Genomic DNA, 13,303 nt, shown 5'->3' with positions numbered 1-13,303 from the left:
CGGTCGAGCTGGGCAGGAAGTTCGGGCGAGGAAGCGCTCAGAGCGGCTCCAGGGCTTGGGACGTTCGCATCTCTCTGCTGCCGCTCTCTCCCGGGTCGCCTGCACCCCTTCTTCCTTCCGTGTGCACAGAATCCACACACCAGGTATGGTATCCGCGAGGGGCTCCCGGTCGCGTGCCTGTGGATTTTTCCGGCTTGGGGGGTCTCCTTCCCGTCGGGAAAGGCACGGGCCCGGCGAGGGGCCCCCGAGGGCACGTGCGGGCCAGGCCGGTCCCATCCTGCCGGGGCGCGGGGCGGGGGTCGGGGTCCCACGAGCGCCCTCCGCGGGCGGCGTCCCGCTGCAGGGCGCGGGCAGCGGCAGGCGCACTTGTGGGGCGTTGGATTCCTTGGACCAGAAGATGCGGATCAACATGTGATTACGGACCTGTGGGGCCGAAAACCTGGGCTCTCAAGGTCAGGGGCGGAGGGTGCGAGGCACGGGTGCTAGTGGTGGTGGGGAACGGAAGGCCTTGGGGAGACTGATCGCGGTCACTAAAACCAGGCCCTTCCAAAATGGAGGAAGGGGCCGAGAGAAGAAGAGATGCCCAGCAGGCTGCCGTCCCCTCCCCCACGTGGCGACCGGCGGCCGGGAGTCCAGCCCGTCGATGATCCGGGATAAGCAATGGCCAGGTTAACTGGTGCTTAGGCCTGAGGAAAGTGCCCCAGAGCCGTTGGGTAATTGGGAAGCCCTCGGGAGACCTCACCCGAGTTAGGCAAGAGCCGCTGCGGGCTTCCTGGCCGGCCAGCCACCCTCAGAAAGGCTCCTGCGTCCTTCCCTCCAGGTAGTGTGTTCCACCGACGAAGTGTTTTTCAGGCATGGAATTTTCCAAAACTCAAAAAGTTAACTAAAATTTCAAAACCGAGGGATTCCCCTAAATAAGTGTACCTTTTGGAGTATAGTAGATTAAAAACTAGAAAACGTTCTTGACCAACGAGTAAAATTTCATTGTTTTAGAGACCATAAGACCTTCAGGTGGATGCAGGATTTTGCAGGGCGTATGTGGGGAGAGTGCCGGTACTGAGGTTTTGCCCTCAAGGGTGAACTACCGCTTGAGTCGCACCCTTTTTGCTGGTAAATGGGAGATAAAAGTTAGATTTGCCTGCCCACACTGGCTTTGAACTGGGATTTTTTTTAATTTGGAGACTTAAAGAATGACCCATTTGCTACTTCAGAATGTGAGGAAAGATGGCAGAGCAGAGTCCCGACTAGGTAATTCCTCCTGGCGCTCATTTTTTCCACTTGGTTTCTCTCAAGTTATTCACCCAATTACCTTTGTGGAGACCCCCAAGGAAAAGAGGGCTTTCTTGGAGGGCTTGTTACTTGCTCCTTGCTCTGCTGTACATCCCTCATACACACGTGTTACCAAAGGGAGCCTCTTTGTTTAAAGGTCTTTATAATATTTCATCCCTAAAGCCGGGTAAAACGGCCTTTGAAAGGAATCCTGATGAGAAGTAATCACGGAGATCTATCTTGCTCAAATACTATGATTTATGAAGACATTCTTCATATGTGCCCCAGGCTGGCCTCAAACTCTTGATTCTTCTGCCTTAGCTTCCTGAAGCCTGAATTTGGTGGAGTGCGCCACCATGCTGGGCCTCGTGGGGGTGAATTTTGAGAGGCTCAGAAAATGGCGGTAGCACTGACCAGTCCTGACCTCCAAACTCAAATTTTCTGATTATCAAATATTTACCCATCCGACATAGTACTGCTACCTCGGGCTTGATTTAGTGAATGAAATCACAATTGCCCTGTGATAAAAGCCAAAATTTCTCCTTTGTCTGCCCCACTCCCCGGTGTTGGCCACATGCTAGATGGATGTGACCTTCATGCCCTCCGCTCTTAGTCTCTCAGTTCCCATGCCAGCTCTCTTTGTTAGCTGGTGACAATACCCGTGTGCATGTTAGCAACCCATCAACTTTCCAGTTCTGTGCATACATTTTCAGCCTTTAGTTTTGGAACAGATCTGAAAAGCCTGGGCTAAAGGCCTTCCAGAGCTGGAAGTTTATTGCCTTCCCCAGCCAGGATCGATCACGGGCTCTTCTGTCCATGCTAGGCATGCTACAGAACTGTCGCCAGCATATTTCTGTTCTGAGCAGTGCTAGGATCCAGCCCCTGACTAAGGCCAGGCAAGAACTCTCCGCAGAGCTATGTACCCTTAGTTCGCAGTTCCCTGCGCTATTTTGTCAGAAGCAGGCTTTCTACTAAGCAGCCTTCATATATACAGTAGTAGTCCAGGAACCCTCCAAAGTGGCCCCTTAAAAGAATGTATAAATGCTGAGTTTTGGTTTAAGGAAAAGAACTGCTTGTCCCCACAGAAATTCACCATGTCTATTACGAAGATCCATGCCAGAGAGATCTTTGACTCCCGTGGGAATCCCACCGTGGAGGTTGATCTCTACACCTCCAAAGGTGAGTGCTGCACAGTTGCCCAAGCTTCCTTCTCTTTTACCTGGGTCTACACATACTCTGGGCTGTGATTGCTGCTGCTTCATAGTTAAAACTTGTCCCTAAAAGGGCTCACTGTTAGTTCCTGGCTACATAGCTTGCCGTGACCAAATAAGCAGCCAGCGATAGGGTGTCCTTCACTTTTTTTTTTTTTTTTGGCCAGTCCTGGAGCTTGAACTCAGGGCTTGAGCACTGTCCCTGGCTTCTTTTTGCTCAAGGCGAGCACTCTGCCACTTGAGCCACAGCGCCACTTCTGGCCGTTTTCCATATATGTGGTGCTGGGGAATCGAACCGAGAGCTTCATGTGTAGGAGGCAAGCGCTCTTGCCACTAGGCCATATCCCCAGCCCCATGTCCCTCACTTGACAGGAAAGATTTAAGGAGGATAGACAGGTGTGATTAGAATACCTTTCAACCTTGTGTCTCCATTCTCTTGAATGGAAGATCTGGGACATCATTTTTGCTTTGCACTTTGGGATACTCCAAAGGCTCTTTTAGCCAGTCCATTCTCTGAGCCATCCTCCACAGAGAAGACTTCTCCCATATAAAAATGTTACATGGAGGGCTAGGGATATGGCCTAGTGGCAAGAGTGCCTGCCTCATATACATGAGGCCCTGGGTTCAATTCCCCAGCACCACATATACAGAAAATGGCCAGAAGTGGCGCTGTGGCTCAAGTGGCAGAGTGCTAGCCTTGAGCAAAAAGAAGCCAGGGACAGTGCTCAGGTCCTGAGTCCAAGGCCCAGGACTGGCCAAAAAAAAAAAAAAGTTACATGGAGCCAGGAGCTGATGTGATGGCTCACACCTGTAATCCTAGCTACTCAGGTGGCTGAGATCTGAGGATCATGGTTCAAAGCCAGCCCAGGCAGGAAAGCCCATGAGATTCTTCAGTTAACCACCAGAAAACCCATAGTGGCACTGTGGCTCAATTGGTAGAGCACTAGCCTTGAGCTGAAGAACTCAGGAACAGCGCCCAGGCCTAGAGTTCAACCCTACGACAGACAAAAAAAAAATATTACATGGTGAGGATTTCAAAGCTTTTACTTTAGTTAGGTGCCAGTGAGTGGCTTGTGCCACTAACCCTATCTGCTCAGGAGGCTGAGGGAGAAAGTGCTTTTAATTTGAGAAACAACTCCTAAGCTTCTACAGTGAACACAGTAGGTACTGTTGAACCAAGCAGAGCAGCTCCTCCTGGATCTGTTGGTCAGAGCTGAGTCACTGACTGAGTCATGAGCCTGGCACTGGAGCCTAGCCTAGCCCCTCCCTTCCTGTCTGCCCCTCCCATACCTCTTCCCCCAAAAAGGCAGAATCCTCAAGTCTTGACTCTGCTCTCCGGCAGCCTACCCGTGTTCTGCCTTTGGTTGTGCACTGGGCAGGGAGGGGCACGCCACTTCTGGGCTTGTGCCTTGCAGCGAATGCTGAGGCTGCTGTGCCAGGATGTGTCGTTCCCTGCCAGGTGGCATAGGTTTGGCTCTAGCTGGTTCCTGTGTTTGCAGGACTATGATTAGAGTTTGTCATTATTCCTTTCTGCCCCCTGTTCTGTTTTGTACTTTGCAGTTAGGAAGAGAATCCCCAAAATAGCACTTATCACTATCCAAATGGGAGCTTAAGATGGAAATTTCTCTTGAGCCAACTATTTTCCAGTTTTCTTTTTTACCTCAACTAGAAACCAAGGTGTTTTCAGTCTCTTACCTGGTTGCACTGGGTCTTGCCAGGCAGTGTTGCCCAGGTCGCCTGGGAGAGTGATCCCTAAACCTTTTTGAGGGGGAGGGAGCACCTGGGCTTGAACTCTGGGCCTGGGCATCGTCCCTGAACTCTTCTGCTCAAGGATAGGGCTGAGCCACAGAGCCAGTTGTGGTTTTCTAGTGGTTAGCTGGAGATAGGGATCTTGTGGACTTTCTTCCCTGGTCTGGTTTTGAACTGCGATCGTTAGATCTCAGCCTTCTGAGCAGCTAGGATTACATAGGCATGAGCCATAGTACCCAGCTTGTAAATCATTTTTCTTTAAGCCCAAGAAATCCCTTGATTTGTGATGGAGTCTGCACTGCAAAAACACTAAAGTGAGAGAGTAGGAGGAAGAATATGACTCTCGCCAGTGTTGCCACCCACGGGCCATCTGTGAGCGAGTGGGGGAGGAGCTCAGGCTACACTTGGCTCATCACGTTTCCCCCTCCTACAGGTCTCTTCCGGGCTGCTGTGCCTAGTGGTGCCTCTACTGGTATCTACGAGGCCCTGGAACTCCGAGACAATGATAAGACTCGCTACTTGGGGAAGGGTAAGGTTTGGAGCCCACGGTCTACCTTGGAGGAAGGTTGGACCGCCCTCCCTTGCCCTGGGAATTCAGGATCAGTCCTCCCTCCTTCCCTCTTCTCTTTCTGTGCTGGTACTAGCGTTTAAACTCGGCCTGGGCTCTGTCCCTTAGTTTTTCACTCAAGGCTGGTGCTCTGCCACTTAAGCCTAAGCTCTACCTCTGGCTTTTTGTGACATATTCATTCTCAGACTCTGCTGCCTGAGCTGGCTTTGAACCTTGATCCTCAGATCTCAGCCTCCTGAGTAGCTGGGATTACAGGTGTAGTCCACTGGTGCCTGGCTGCAATTTACTTCTCATCTGTGAAATGCTCCTCCATTGCTAGGCCAGGGAGCCCAAGCGTGGGAGAAGATCTATAATAATTAGGCAGTCAAGTGTCCCATGCTCCGGCGTGAGAAGGCCCAGCTACTCTGGTGACTATGTCACTTGGCTTTCCTATTGACTGATTCTCAGAAGCCCTGCTCTGTTGGAAGTGGCCCCTTCCTCCCCTGGCAGCTGTGTGCAGATTCGCTTGTTAGCCTTTGTGCACTGTTCCCCTTTCTGCCAGAAAAGGAACCTGTGTGGCAAGGTTCCGACAGAGGACCTAGGACTGAGCCCCACCTTTTCCCCAAGGGTAGCGTCCCTCCTTCGCATGCCTTGCTTCTCTCCTGGGGGCCAAAAGTCTCACTACAGTGATGAGCGCATGCACAGCACATGCACATCTCGCTCCTGACGTAGGGGAGGGCAACAGCTGGGGAAAGTCTACAGAGGAGGGGCCGCCAGGGCCAGGGTTGTGCAACAGCTGAGAAAGGCTGTGCACTCATGTGGGAGCAATCACACAGGGCAGGGCCCTTGAGCCAGCCTTTGTAGGAGGTTCCTGCGCTGCCTCTTCCACCCTCTTGTCCTCCGTGTCCTTGAACCCTGTTCTCTTCTCGGTCTCTTTTCTCCATCCACCTCTACTGGACAGGCGTCTCCAGGCCCGTTAAATATGTAAATGAGTTCCTGGCACCAGCTTTGTGCACACAGGTAAACCCTGCATCCTGCAGGCGGAGGCTGGTGTGCGCAGTGCATGCTCTTGACACTAACCTCCCTCAGACAGTCCTGAGCTGGGTGTCCTGTGTGTGGCTCTAACCCCTTGTTCTAGGTAACAGCACTCAGACTGGGCCAGAAAGTCCCATTGTGGAAGGAAAGCAGTGGATGGAGGAACTATAAAAAGGTCCCCTAGAGGGGTTTGGAGGGACTCTGGACTCGCCTCTTTAGTGTTCTAGCAATGCTGCTCAAGCCTGCATATTCCAGTAATTGTCAGTAATTTGATTTGATTGTTCCTTCTAGGTGTTTCAAAGGCTGTTGAGCACATCAATAATACTATTGCACCTGCCCTGGTTAGCAAGGTAGGACGCCCCCTCCTGGTAACTAATGTGTATCGATGCTCCCAGGGCCTCGCCCACCCACAGAAGAGCTTATTCTGAGAGCTATACAAGCTGATTGGATTCCCTGCTGTGCATGAGAGCAGCTGACTTACAAGCCCAGTCTAACCTGGCTCCTGCCTGTGTGTGTAGCACCTGGAATTGTCTTTCTGATACTGCTAAGTTTGGGGAGATTATGGTTCAGGTTTTAAGGGCGGCTCTTTGGGGTGTGGAAGCATGGGCCATGATGACTAATTTTTCACCAACTTTGGAAAGGTTTACTGACTTTGTTCCTAGCAGTGGAAATGTCATTATGGGGCACCTTATTTGAGTGTCTGTGGCTGTAGCTCAGCAGTGCAATATATGCTTAACATGTTCAAGGCCCCGAGTTCACCTCCTGCACCCCCTTGGTTTTTTGTGTATGTCAGTTCTGGGGCTTGAACTCTGCCCACAGTCCCCAGTGGGAAGGTTTGCAAGCCCTTGTCCAGAGACGTTCTCAAGCTCCCAGCCGTCCACCCTCGTGTGTTCTCACATCGAATCCCTCTGCCTTTGCATTTGCCGTGGGAACTGAGGGATTCCTTTATCAACCCCCCCCCCCAGCTTGTTTACTTGGGCCTGGCCTTTGTGGCATCCTCTAATTGGTCCCTGCCCAGCCGGTCCCCAGAGGTGATTAATTCCTCATCACCACAATGCCCTCCTGCACCCGACTGTTCGTCTCCTGGCACCCCGCACACCTAGCTCTTTGTCCCCCTGTGCCCTTACTGGCATGGCTACAGCAGAGAGCCGAGCTCCCTTGCCAGCGACTGCTTCGTTTCCTCAATGATGCCTTGTGGAAACAGTGACAGATGCCAGGCTGTTCACATGGCATGAGGTTGTAGATCATTTTCCTTTGGCATTTCACGATTTAACCAGGCTTTTAAAATAATGCCAGTATATACTAAAGAAATATTTTGAAAATACCAAAGAAATCTAGAAACCAGCTTTATCAGCTTCTCTTGCCAGTATCCATTTTCAAGCCATAGACATTTTACTAAATAGTTTTGGACTGGCTGCCAGAGGAGGGAGGCTTGTCATTGGTCTGAGTAAGGAGAGGTGACCTAAGCCAGCCCGTGTGGACCCAGCTCCTAGATGGACAGTGAGCCACTCCAGTGCTGTTAGCATTTTTTCCCTAGCCTCAGGTCCTCAGCTCCTCCCACTAGCCCCCAGATCCACCCATACCTAATGAGCCACTCCTACTCACTACCTACCGACTTCCCCTTTACCCCCTGAGAGAAGCTGCCACCTGGATAAGGTGCAGACGCCATGTAGCTCCCTCTCCCGTGGGAGACATAGCCCCAGTAATAAACCTCCTTATGAACCACCTTCTCCTGTCTGTGGTGATCTCCGCATGGTCCCCTGGGATGGCCGGGACATAGCTTTCAGGTGCCATACCCGTCTGCCCTGCTTAGGCGGTGAGCTTGGCTCCTGGGGTAGACCATGGTCCCCATTGCGGGCCCAATCCCTTGAAAGGGAGTGACAGGCAGTTTTGTTTCTTATCCCCCATGTAGGGGAGGGAGGTTAGAGGACTGTGGGTCAAACCCAGGGCCTTGTGCAGGCTCAGCCCGTCCTCTGCCTCTCAGCTCGTGCCCAGTCTCCTTTTGGCCCATAAAAAACAAATGGAGCACAGAGTTGTTTTGACTTTGCACAGTTCCAAAGTTCTCTTGCTTGGTTCCATGACAGGAGAGCTGAGTTGAGCACAGGGCCTCACCCTTCCCCCTCCCCTCTCCCTTGTAGAAACTGAATGTCGTGGAGCAGGAGAAGATCGACAAGCTGATGATTGAGATGGACGGCACTGAGAACAAATGTGAGTGGCGTGGTGGGCATGGCTGAGGAAGACATTTTAGGAAACCTTCCACCACGTCCTGGGGTCTTTAACCAGGAGCCCAGTACCGTCTGGCCTTTACTGCGTCTCTGTGGCAGCAGGTGTCTGGGGACTGAATAGAGGTTGCTTTATAGTGCAGCAGGGCGGGGCAGCCTGAGGTGGGCTGCAGCCCAACTGTCTTCACTCATTCAAACTCACCTGTTTCCATTCTAGCTAAGTTTGGTGCAAACGCCATCCTGGGGGTGTCCCTTGCTGTCTGCAAGGCAGGTGCCGTGGAAAAGGGGGTGCCGCTGTACCGCCACATCGCTGACTTGGCAGGCAATGCTGAGGTCATCCTGCCGGTCCCGGTGAGTTTGTGACTTGGTGAGCAAGGAGGGGTGAGGTGGGGTGCTCAGGCCTGCTGAGTGCTCGTGGAGCTGGTGCCTCTACCTCCCTGTCTCCTGCATTTGATTTGGGATGGGCAGTGTCAGTACTTCCCCGCCCCCCGACCCGATGACGTAGCCAGGCGTGCGGCTGCATGCTCTTCTCTGCTTCCCCAGGCGTTCAACGTGATCAACGGAGGGTCTCATGCCGGGAACAAGCTGGCCATGCAGGAGTTCATGATCCTTCCCGTGGGGGCCTCGAGCTTCAGGGAGGCCATGCGCATCGGGGCAGAGGTTTACCACAACCTGAAGAACGTCATCAAGGAGAAATACGGGAAAGATGCCACCAATGTGGGCGACGAGGGCGGCTTCGCCCCTAACATCCTGGAGAACAAGGAAGGTAAAGACGCCGGGGGCGCCGTTCAGCACAGCGGGAGCCCCTTCCCAAGAGTTCAAGCCCACCCTGGACCACATAATAGGGAATCTGTCTCTAGATAAACAGCAGTTTCTTTCCTTTTTTTGTATGTGTGCCAGTCCTGAGACTTCTGTTTCTTCAAGGCTAGCACTCTACCACTAACCCACATTCCCAGCCCATTTCTTATAGAGCTCTGGTATGGGGTGCTTTATTCCCTGGCATTCTTGACTTTGTAGGGTAGGTTTTTGCAATCTATACAAAATACACCTGATATTGGAGAGTTAACTATCTCTCTGTTTTATTTATTTTTTATTTTTTTTTTTGCCAGTCCTGGGGCTTGGACTCAGGGCCTGAGCATTGTCCCTGAGCTTCTTTTTGCTCAAGGCTATAGCACTCTGCCACTTGAGCCACAGTGCCACTGCGCCACTTCTGGCCGTTTTCTGTATATATGGTGCTGGGGAATTGAACCCAGGGCCTCATGTATCCGAGGCAAGCACTCTTGCCACTAGGCCATATCCCCAGCCCTAACTATTTTGATTATTTTAATAAATTGGACTGCAGTTCAATTTTGAGGTTGGTACAAACTATCATGGTTAGATTGCCAGGCTGGCCTTGACCTCTTGGCCTCAGGCAGTCCCGCTTTAGTTTTACAAGTACAGGCATGTGCCACCACATCTGGCTAACTACAGAGATTTTCAACCAGGCTTGGTTCTGCCTTGACTAGGCGTGTGAGGCGTGTGTGGATGGTGCAGAAAGATTTCCGCGGGAATTGCTTCCTGCTGACTATTGCAGGCTGGCCCATGCTTCAGCATGTTTATGTTGCCCGCAAGGATAGCTATTGAGGAAAACTTTTGTCCTGATTTTAGTATTTTGTTCAACTCAGGACGGAGGTGTCTGGGTTCAGATGGGGCTGGGCCCCTGAGCCCCACACCGCCCCAGTGACAGCGATGGTTCCCCTGAGGGTGACAGTCCTTGTGGATCTAAGCTGATTCCACAGGACAAAGGATTGCTTCTGCTCAGCGCAGCTGTGTCTAGGCACTAGGTCTGTAGCATCTGACCATGAAGAGCTGTTACCTTAGAATCAGCCCTGAAATATGAAAAGCCACCCAGCAGCTCCAAAGCCTGTGGCTTTGCTTTTTCTCTTTCTGTTATACCCACACCTGCCAGCTGACTTGTACCCACTGCCAGCTACACTTGGTGCCCTCTCTTTCCAGCCCTGGAGCTGCTCAAGAACGCGATCGGGAAGGCTGGCTACACTGACAAGGTTGTCATCGGCATGGACGTGGCTGCTTCTGAGTTCTTCCGGTCTGGGAAGTATGACCTGGACTTCAAATCGCCTGATGACCCCAGCAGATACATCATGCCCGACGAGCTGGCTAACCTGTACAAGTCCTTCATCAAAGACTACCCAGGTGAGAGCTGCTGGCACCCCTGGCCTCCCAGGGCCTTTGCCAGTGCTGGGCCTTGGGACTTAGGGCTGAGCACTGACTGTCCCTGGCTTTGTTTTGCTCAAGGCTGGCACTCTAGCTCTTAAGCCACAGCGTGACTTCTGGCTTTTTCTGTATATGTAGTGCTGGGGAATCGAACCCAGGGCTTCATGTCTGGGAGGCACTTGGCCCTATTCCCAGCCCTCTTTTTTAGTGTACAGCCGTGTGCTTATTCTCAATGGCATTAACCTCAACCCAAAGGGAAATAACTGAGCTAGAGGTAGTGGCACAGATTGAGTAGGCCTCAATCCCAGCACTTGGGAAATTCAACGCAAGACCCTGTTTCAAAAAGAATCCGCTTTGTGCCAGCGCTGGTGGGCTAGCCCTCGTTTGTGCCCTGTGCTCAGGCGTGTGTCTCTCTCCTCAGTGGTGTCCATCGAAGACCCCTTTGACCAGGACGACTGGCAAGCGTGGAAGAACTTCACGGCTACCGCTGGCATCCAGGTGGTCGGGGACGATCTGACCGTGACCAACCCGAAGCGGATCGCCAAGGCCGTGGAGGATAAGTCTTGCAACTGCCTGCTGCTCAAAGTGAACCAGATCGGCTCTGTGACGGAGTCCCTGCAGGCGTGAGTGCCCAGGGACCTTCTCGGTGGGGTGTGGTGAGATAGAACTTGGCAAAGGAGGGTCTGTGCTCCGCTGCTGCCAGCCTGACCCCTGTAAGGGGCCGGGACTGGTGCTGAGCCCTCTGTTACTGTCCCTGGCTCTGCTCTGGATAAAGGTCATGTCATCTGGGTTGTTTCCTAACTTCAGGTGCAAGCTGGCCCAGTCCAACGGTTGGGGTGTAATGGTGTCCCACCGCTCCGGAGAGACGGAGGACACGTTCATCGCTGACCTGGTGGTGGGGCTCTGCACAGGCCAGGTGAGAGCCGTGGAAGCGCTTGTGTGCCCTCCCTGGAAGACTGGGAGGTGGGGTGGGGTGGGGTGGGTGCCATTGGTCCTCAGCCTTCTGTGGGCTCAGGCTGTGAGGCAGGAGAATCACAAGTTCAAGCCCAGTCTGGCCAATGTCGTGAGACCGCTACCCTCAGGAAGGAATGGGAGCTGGTGCTTGTCCCCTGTGCCTGCACAGATCAGGGTTCTAATCGTCCTTCTGGGCTGGGCTTCCTGTTCTCAGGGTCCTCCTGTGGGATGGCCCCAGCCACGGTGGCCCTCACATGTAACGTGGCCTTTGTCTCCCTCCAGATCAAGACTGGCGCGCCTTGCCGATCTGAGCGCCTGGCCAAGTACAACCAGCTCCTGAGGTAAAGAGGCTTTCTGAGCTGCCCTGGGATGAGACCCCACAAGCAGGAGCCTGTTTTGTAGGGTGCTGCCATCTTGTGGTGGGAGGCAGCACGGGACCCTGTTCGAGGCCGTTAGTTCAGAACTGGGTGGGGAGGAGACCACCTCTTAGTGTCCACCAAGATCATGGCTTCCCTGACACAATCTCGTCTGAGGCCAACAAACCTGAGCTTGGCTTCTCTAAACTCACCAGGGGTTTTTCAGTGTGCATGGGAGGGTGGCGTGAACAGGGCCTGCTCCCCTAAGCACGTGTCTGCTCCCTTGGTTTTTTGCTGAGAATTCTTGCCACCTTGTGGTTTCACTGCATTGCGTTTTAAGTGAACTCCATTGAGACTTCCCAGGCATTGGCAGAGACTGTGGCAGTGGTGAGTCTGCCCCACACAGGACACACATCGTATCTTATTTTCCCCTCTTTTGTCCTTTATTTTTTTATTTTTATTTTATTTTATTTTTTTTTGGCCATTCCTGGGGCTTGAACTCAGGGCCTGAGCACTGTCCCTGGCTTCTTTTTGCTCAAGGCTAGCACTCTGCCACTTGAGCCACAGTGCCACTTCTGGCCGTTTTCTGTATATATGGTGCTGGGGAATCGAACCCAGGGCCTCATGTATATGAGGCAAGCTCTCTTGCCACTAGGCCATATCCCCAGCCCCTCCTTTGTCCTTTATTGAGTGAAGAAATTGAGTTGATCTTTGTTTTGGAAAATAAAGTATTAGGGCTTTCACATTCTTCACATTTACTCATTGCCAAGTTTCACAAGCAGGAGGGGAGCAGTTAGTAGATAAGCCAGGGAGGCCCCCTCCTTCTGGCCTCTTTGTTCCGAGGGTGCAAGTCAGCCAGGCAGCTCTGATCTCCCCTTCCTGGGATCAGTGGGCTTCATCCCCGACTCCATCCATGTGGGAGGGCTTTGCACTTTATCTGACTTTGTCCTCTTTCTTTCCTTCACCTAAGAATCGAGGAGGAACTGGGCAGCAAGGCCAAGTTTGCTGGCAGGAACTTCAGAAACCCTCTTGCCAAGTAAGCCATGGGCAGGCGAGCCCTGAGTTTCCAGCACCTTCCGTCACCATCGGCTGTAACCCCTGCCCACAATGTCGGCGCGCAGTGCAAGGCCCCAGTGCTAAGGCCTTTGGGTAGTTTGCTCCCCCTCCTCCACTGCTCTGTAATCATGTCATTGGTCCCAATCACTGTCACCACGCTTCCCACCCACTGTCTGGAGCCCTGTCTGCCTCCAGTGTGATTGCCAGGGTGGCCACAGGCTAGATCCCCAGTGGTTGTATGTGCGAAATAAAGCCTCAGTGACCCGTGTGTGCTGCATATGTGGGAAGCCTGCTGCTGTCTGTCTGTCCTCGTGTCTTCCGTCCTGGGGGAGTCTGGTGATCTCATACCCATAGCCGTCCAAGCCAGGACTCCAGCATAAAGACCACTTGGGGAGAAGTATGGGGCTGAATAGCGTCCTGCATACCTGTAAGCCCAGCATTCAAGAGACTGGGGGAGGAGGATGAAGTGTGAGGTCACCTGAAATACATACAGTGCCTGGCTCAAAAACAAAAGGTCTTAGAACCGTCTAGACAGTGCCAGGTATGCAGGTAGCAATGTATAGTAGTGCAAAGTACAGATGAGCTGCAGGCTTGTATGGACATTTTCTGCCCTTAAAATAATTTACTCTGGGCTGGGAATATGGCCTAGTGGTAGAGTACTTGCAGCTGGGTTTGATTCCTCAGCACCAC

General features: G+C 52.6%; 1 protein-coding gene across 1 annotated transcript; it reads left to right on the top strand.

Moving 5' to 3' along the window:
• On the top strand, positions 1–12,905 carry Eno1 (enolase 1). The gene is made up of 12 exons (XM_048350184.1): positions 1–143; positions 2,355–2,448; positions 4,663–4,758; positions 6,103–6,161; positions 7,950–8,019; positions 8,251–8,384; positions 8,577–8,799; positions 10,029–10,226; positions 10,669–10,870; positions 11,055–11,163; positions 11,484–11,542; positions 12,528–12,905. The coding sequence occupies exons 2-12, from the start codon at positions 2,364–2,366 to the stop codon at positions 12,595–12,597; spliced, it is 1,305 nt and encodes a 434-aa protein (XP_048206141.1). The 5' UTR covers positions 1–143; positions 2,355–2,363; the 3' UTR covers positions 12,598–12,905.
• Positions 12,906–13,303: the final 398 nt, after the last annotated feature.

The sequence above is a fragment of the Perognathus longimembris genome, chromosome 7, assembly GCF_023159225.1.
Source record: "Perognathus longimembris pacificus isolate PPM17 chromosome 7, ASM2315922v1, whole genome shotgun sequence".
NCBI lineage: Eukaryota > Metazoa > Chordata > Mammalia > Rodentia > Heteromyidae > Perognathus > Perognathus longimembris.
This window is presented reverse-complemented; position numbering and strand designations above follow the sequence as displayed.

Bases quoted from the DNA above. Each gene is read 5' to 3' on its own strand.
- Eno1 (XM_048350184.1), top strand. From the start codon at position 2,364: ATGTCTATTACGAAGATCCATGCCAGAGAGATCTTTGACTCCCGTGGG. The intron at 8,020-8,250 runs GTGAGTGGCGTG...TTTCCATTCTAG, and splicing joins GGACGGCACTGAGAACAAAT to CTAAGTTTGGTGCAAACGCC. The intron at 11,543-12,527 runs GTAAAGAGGCTT...CCTTCACCTAAG, and splicing joins AAGTACAACCAGCTCCTGAG to AATCGAGGAGGAACTGGGCA.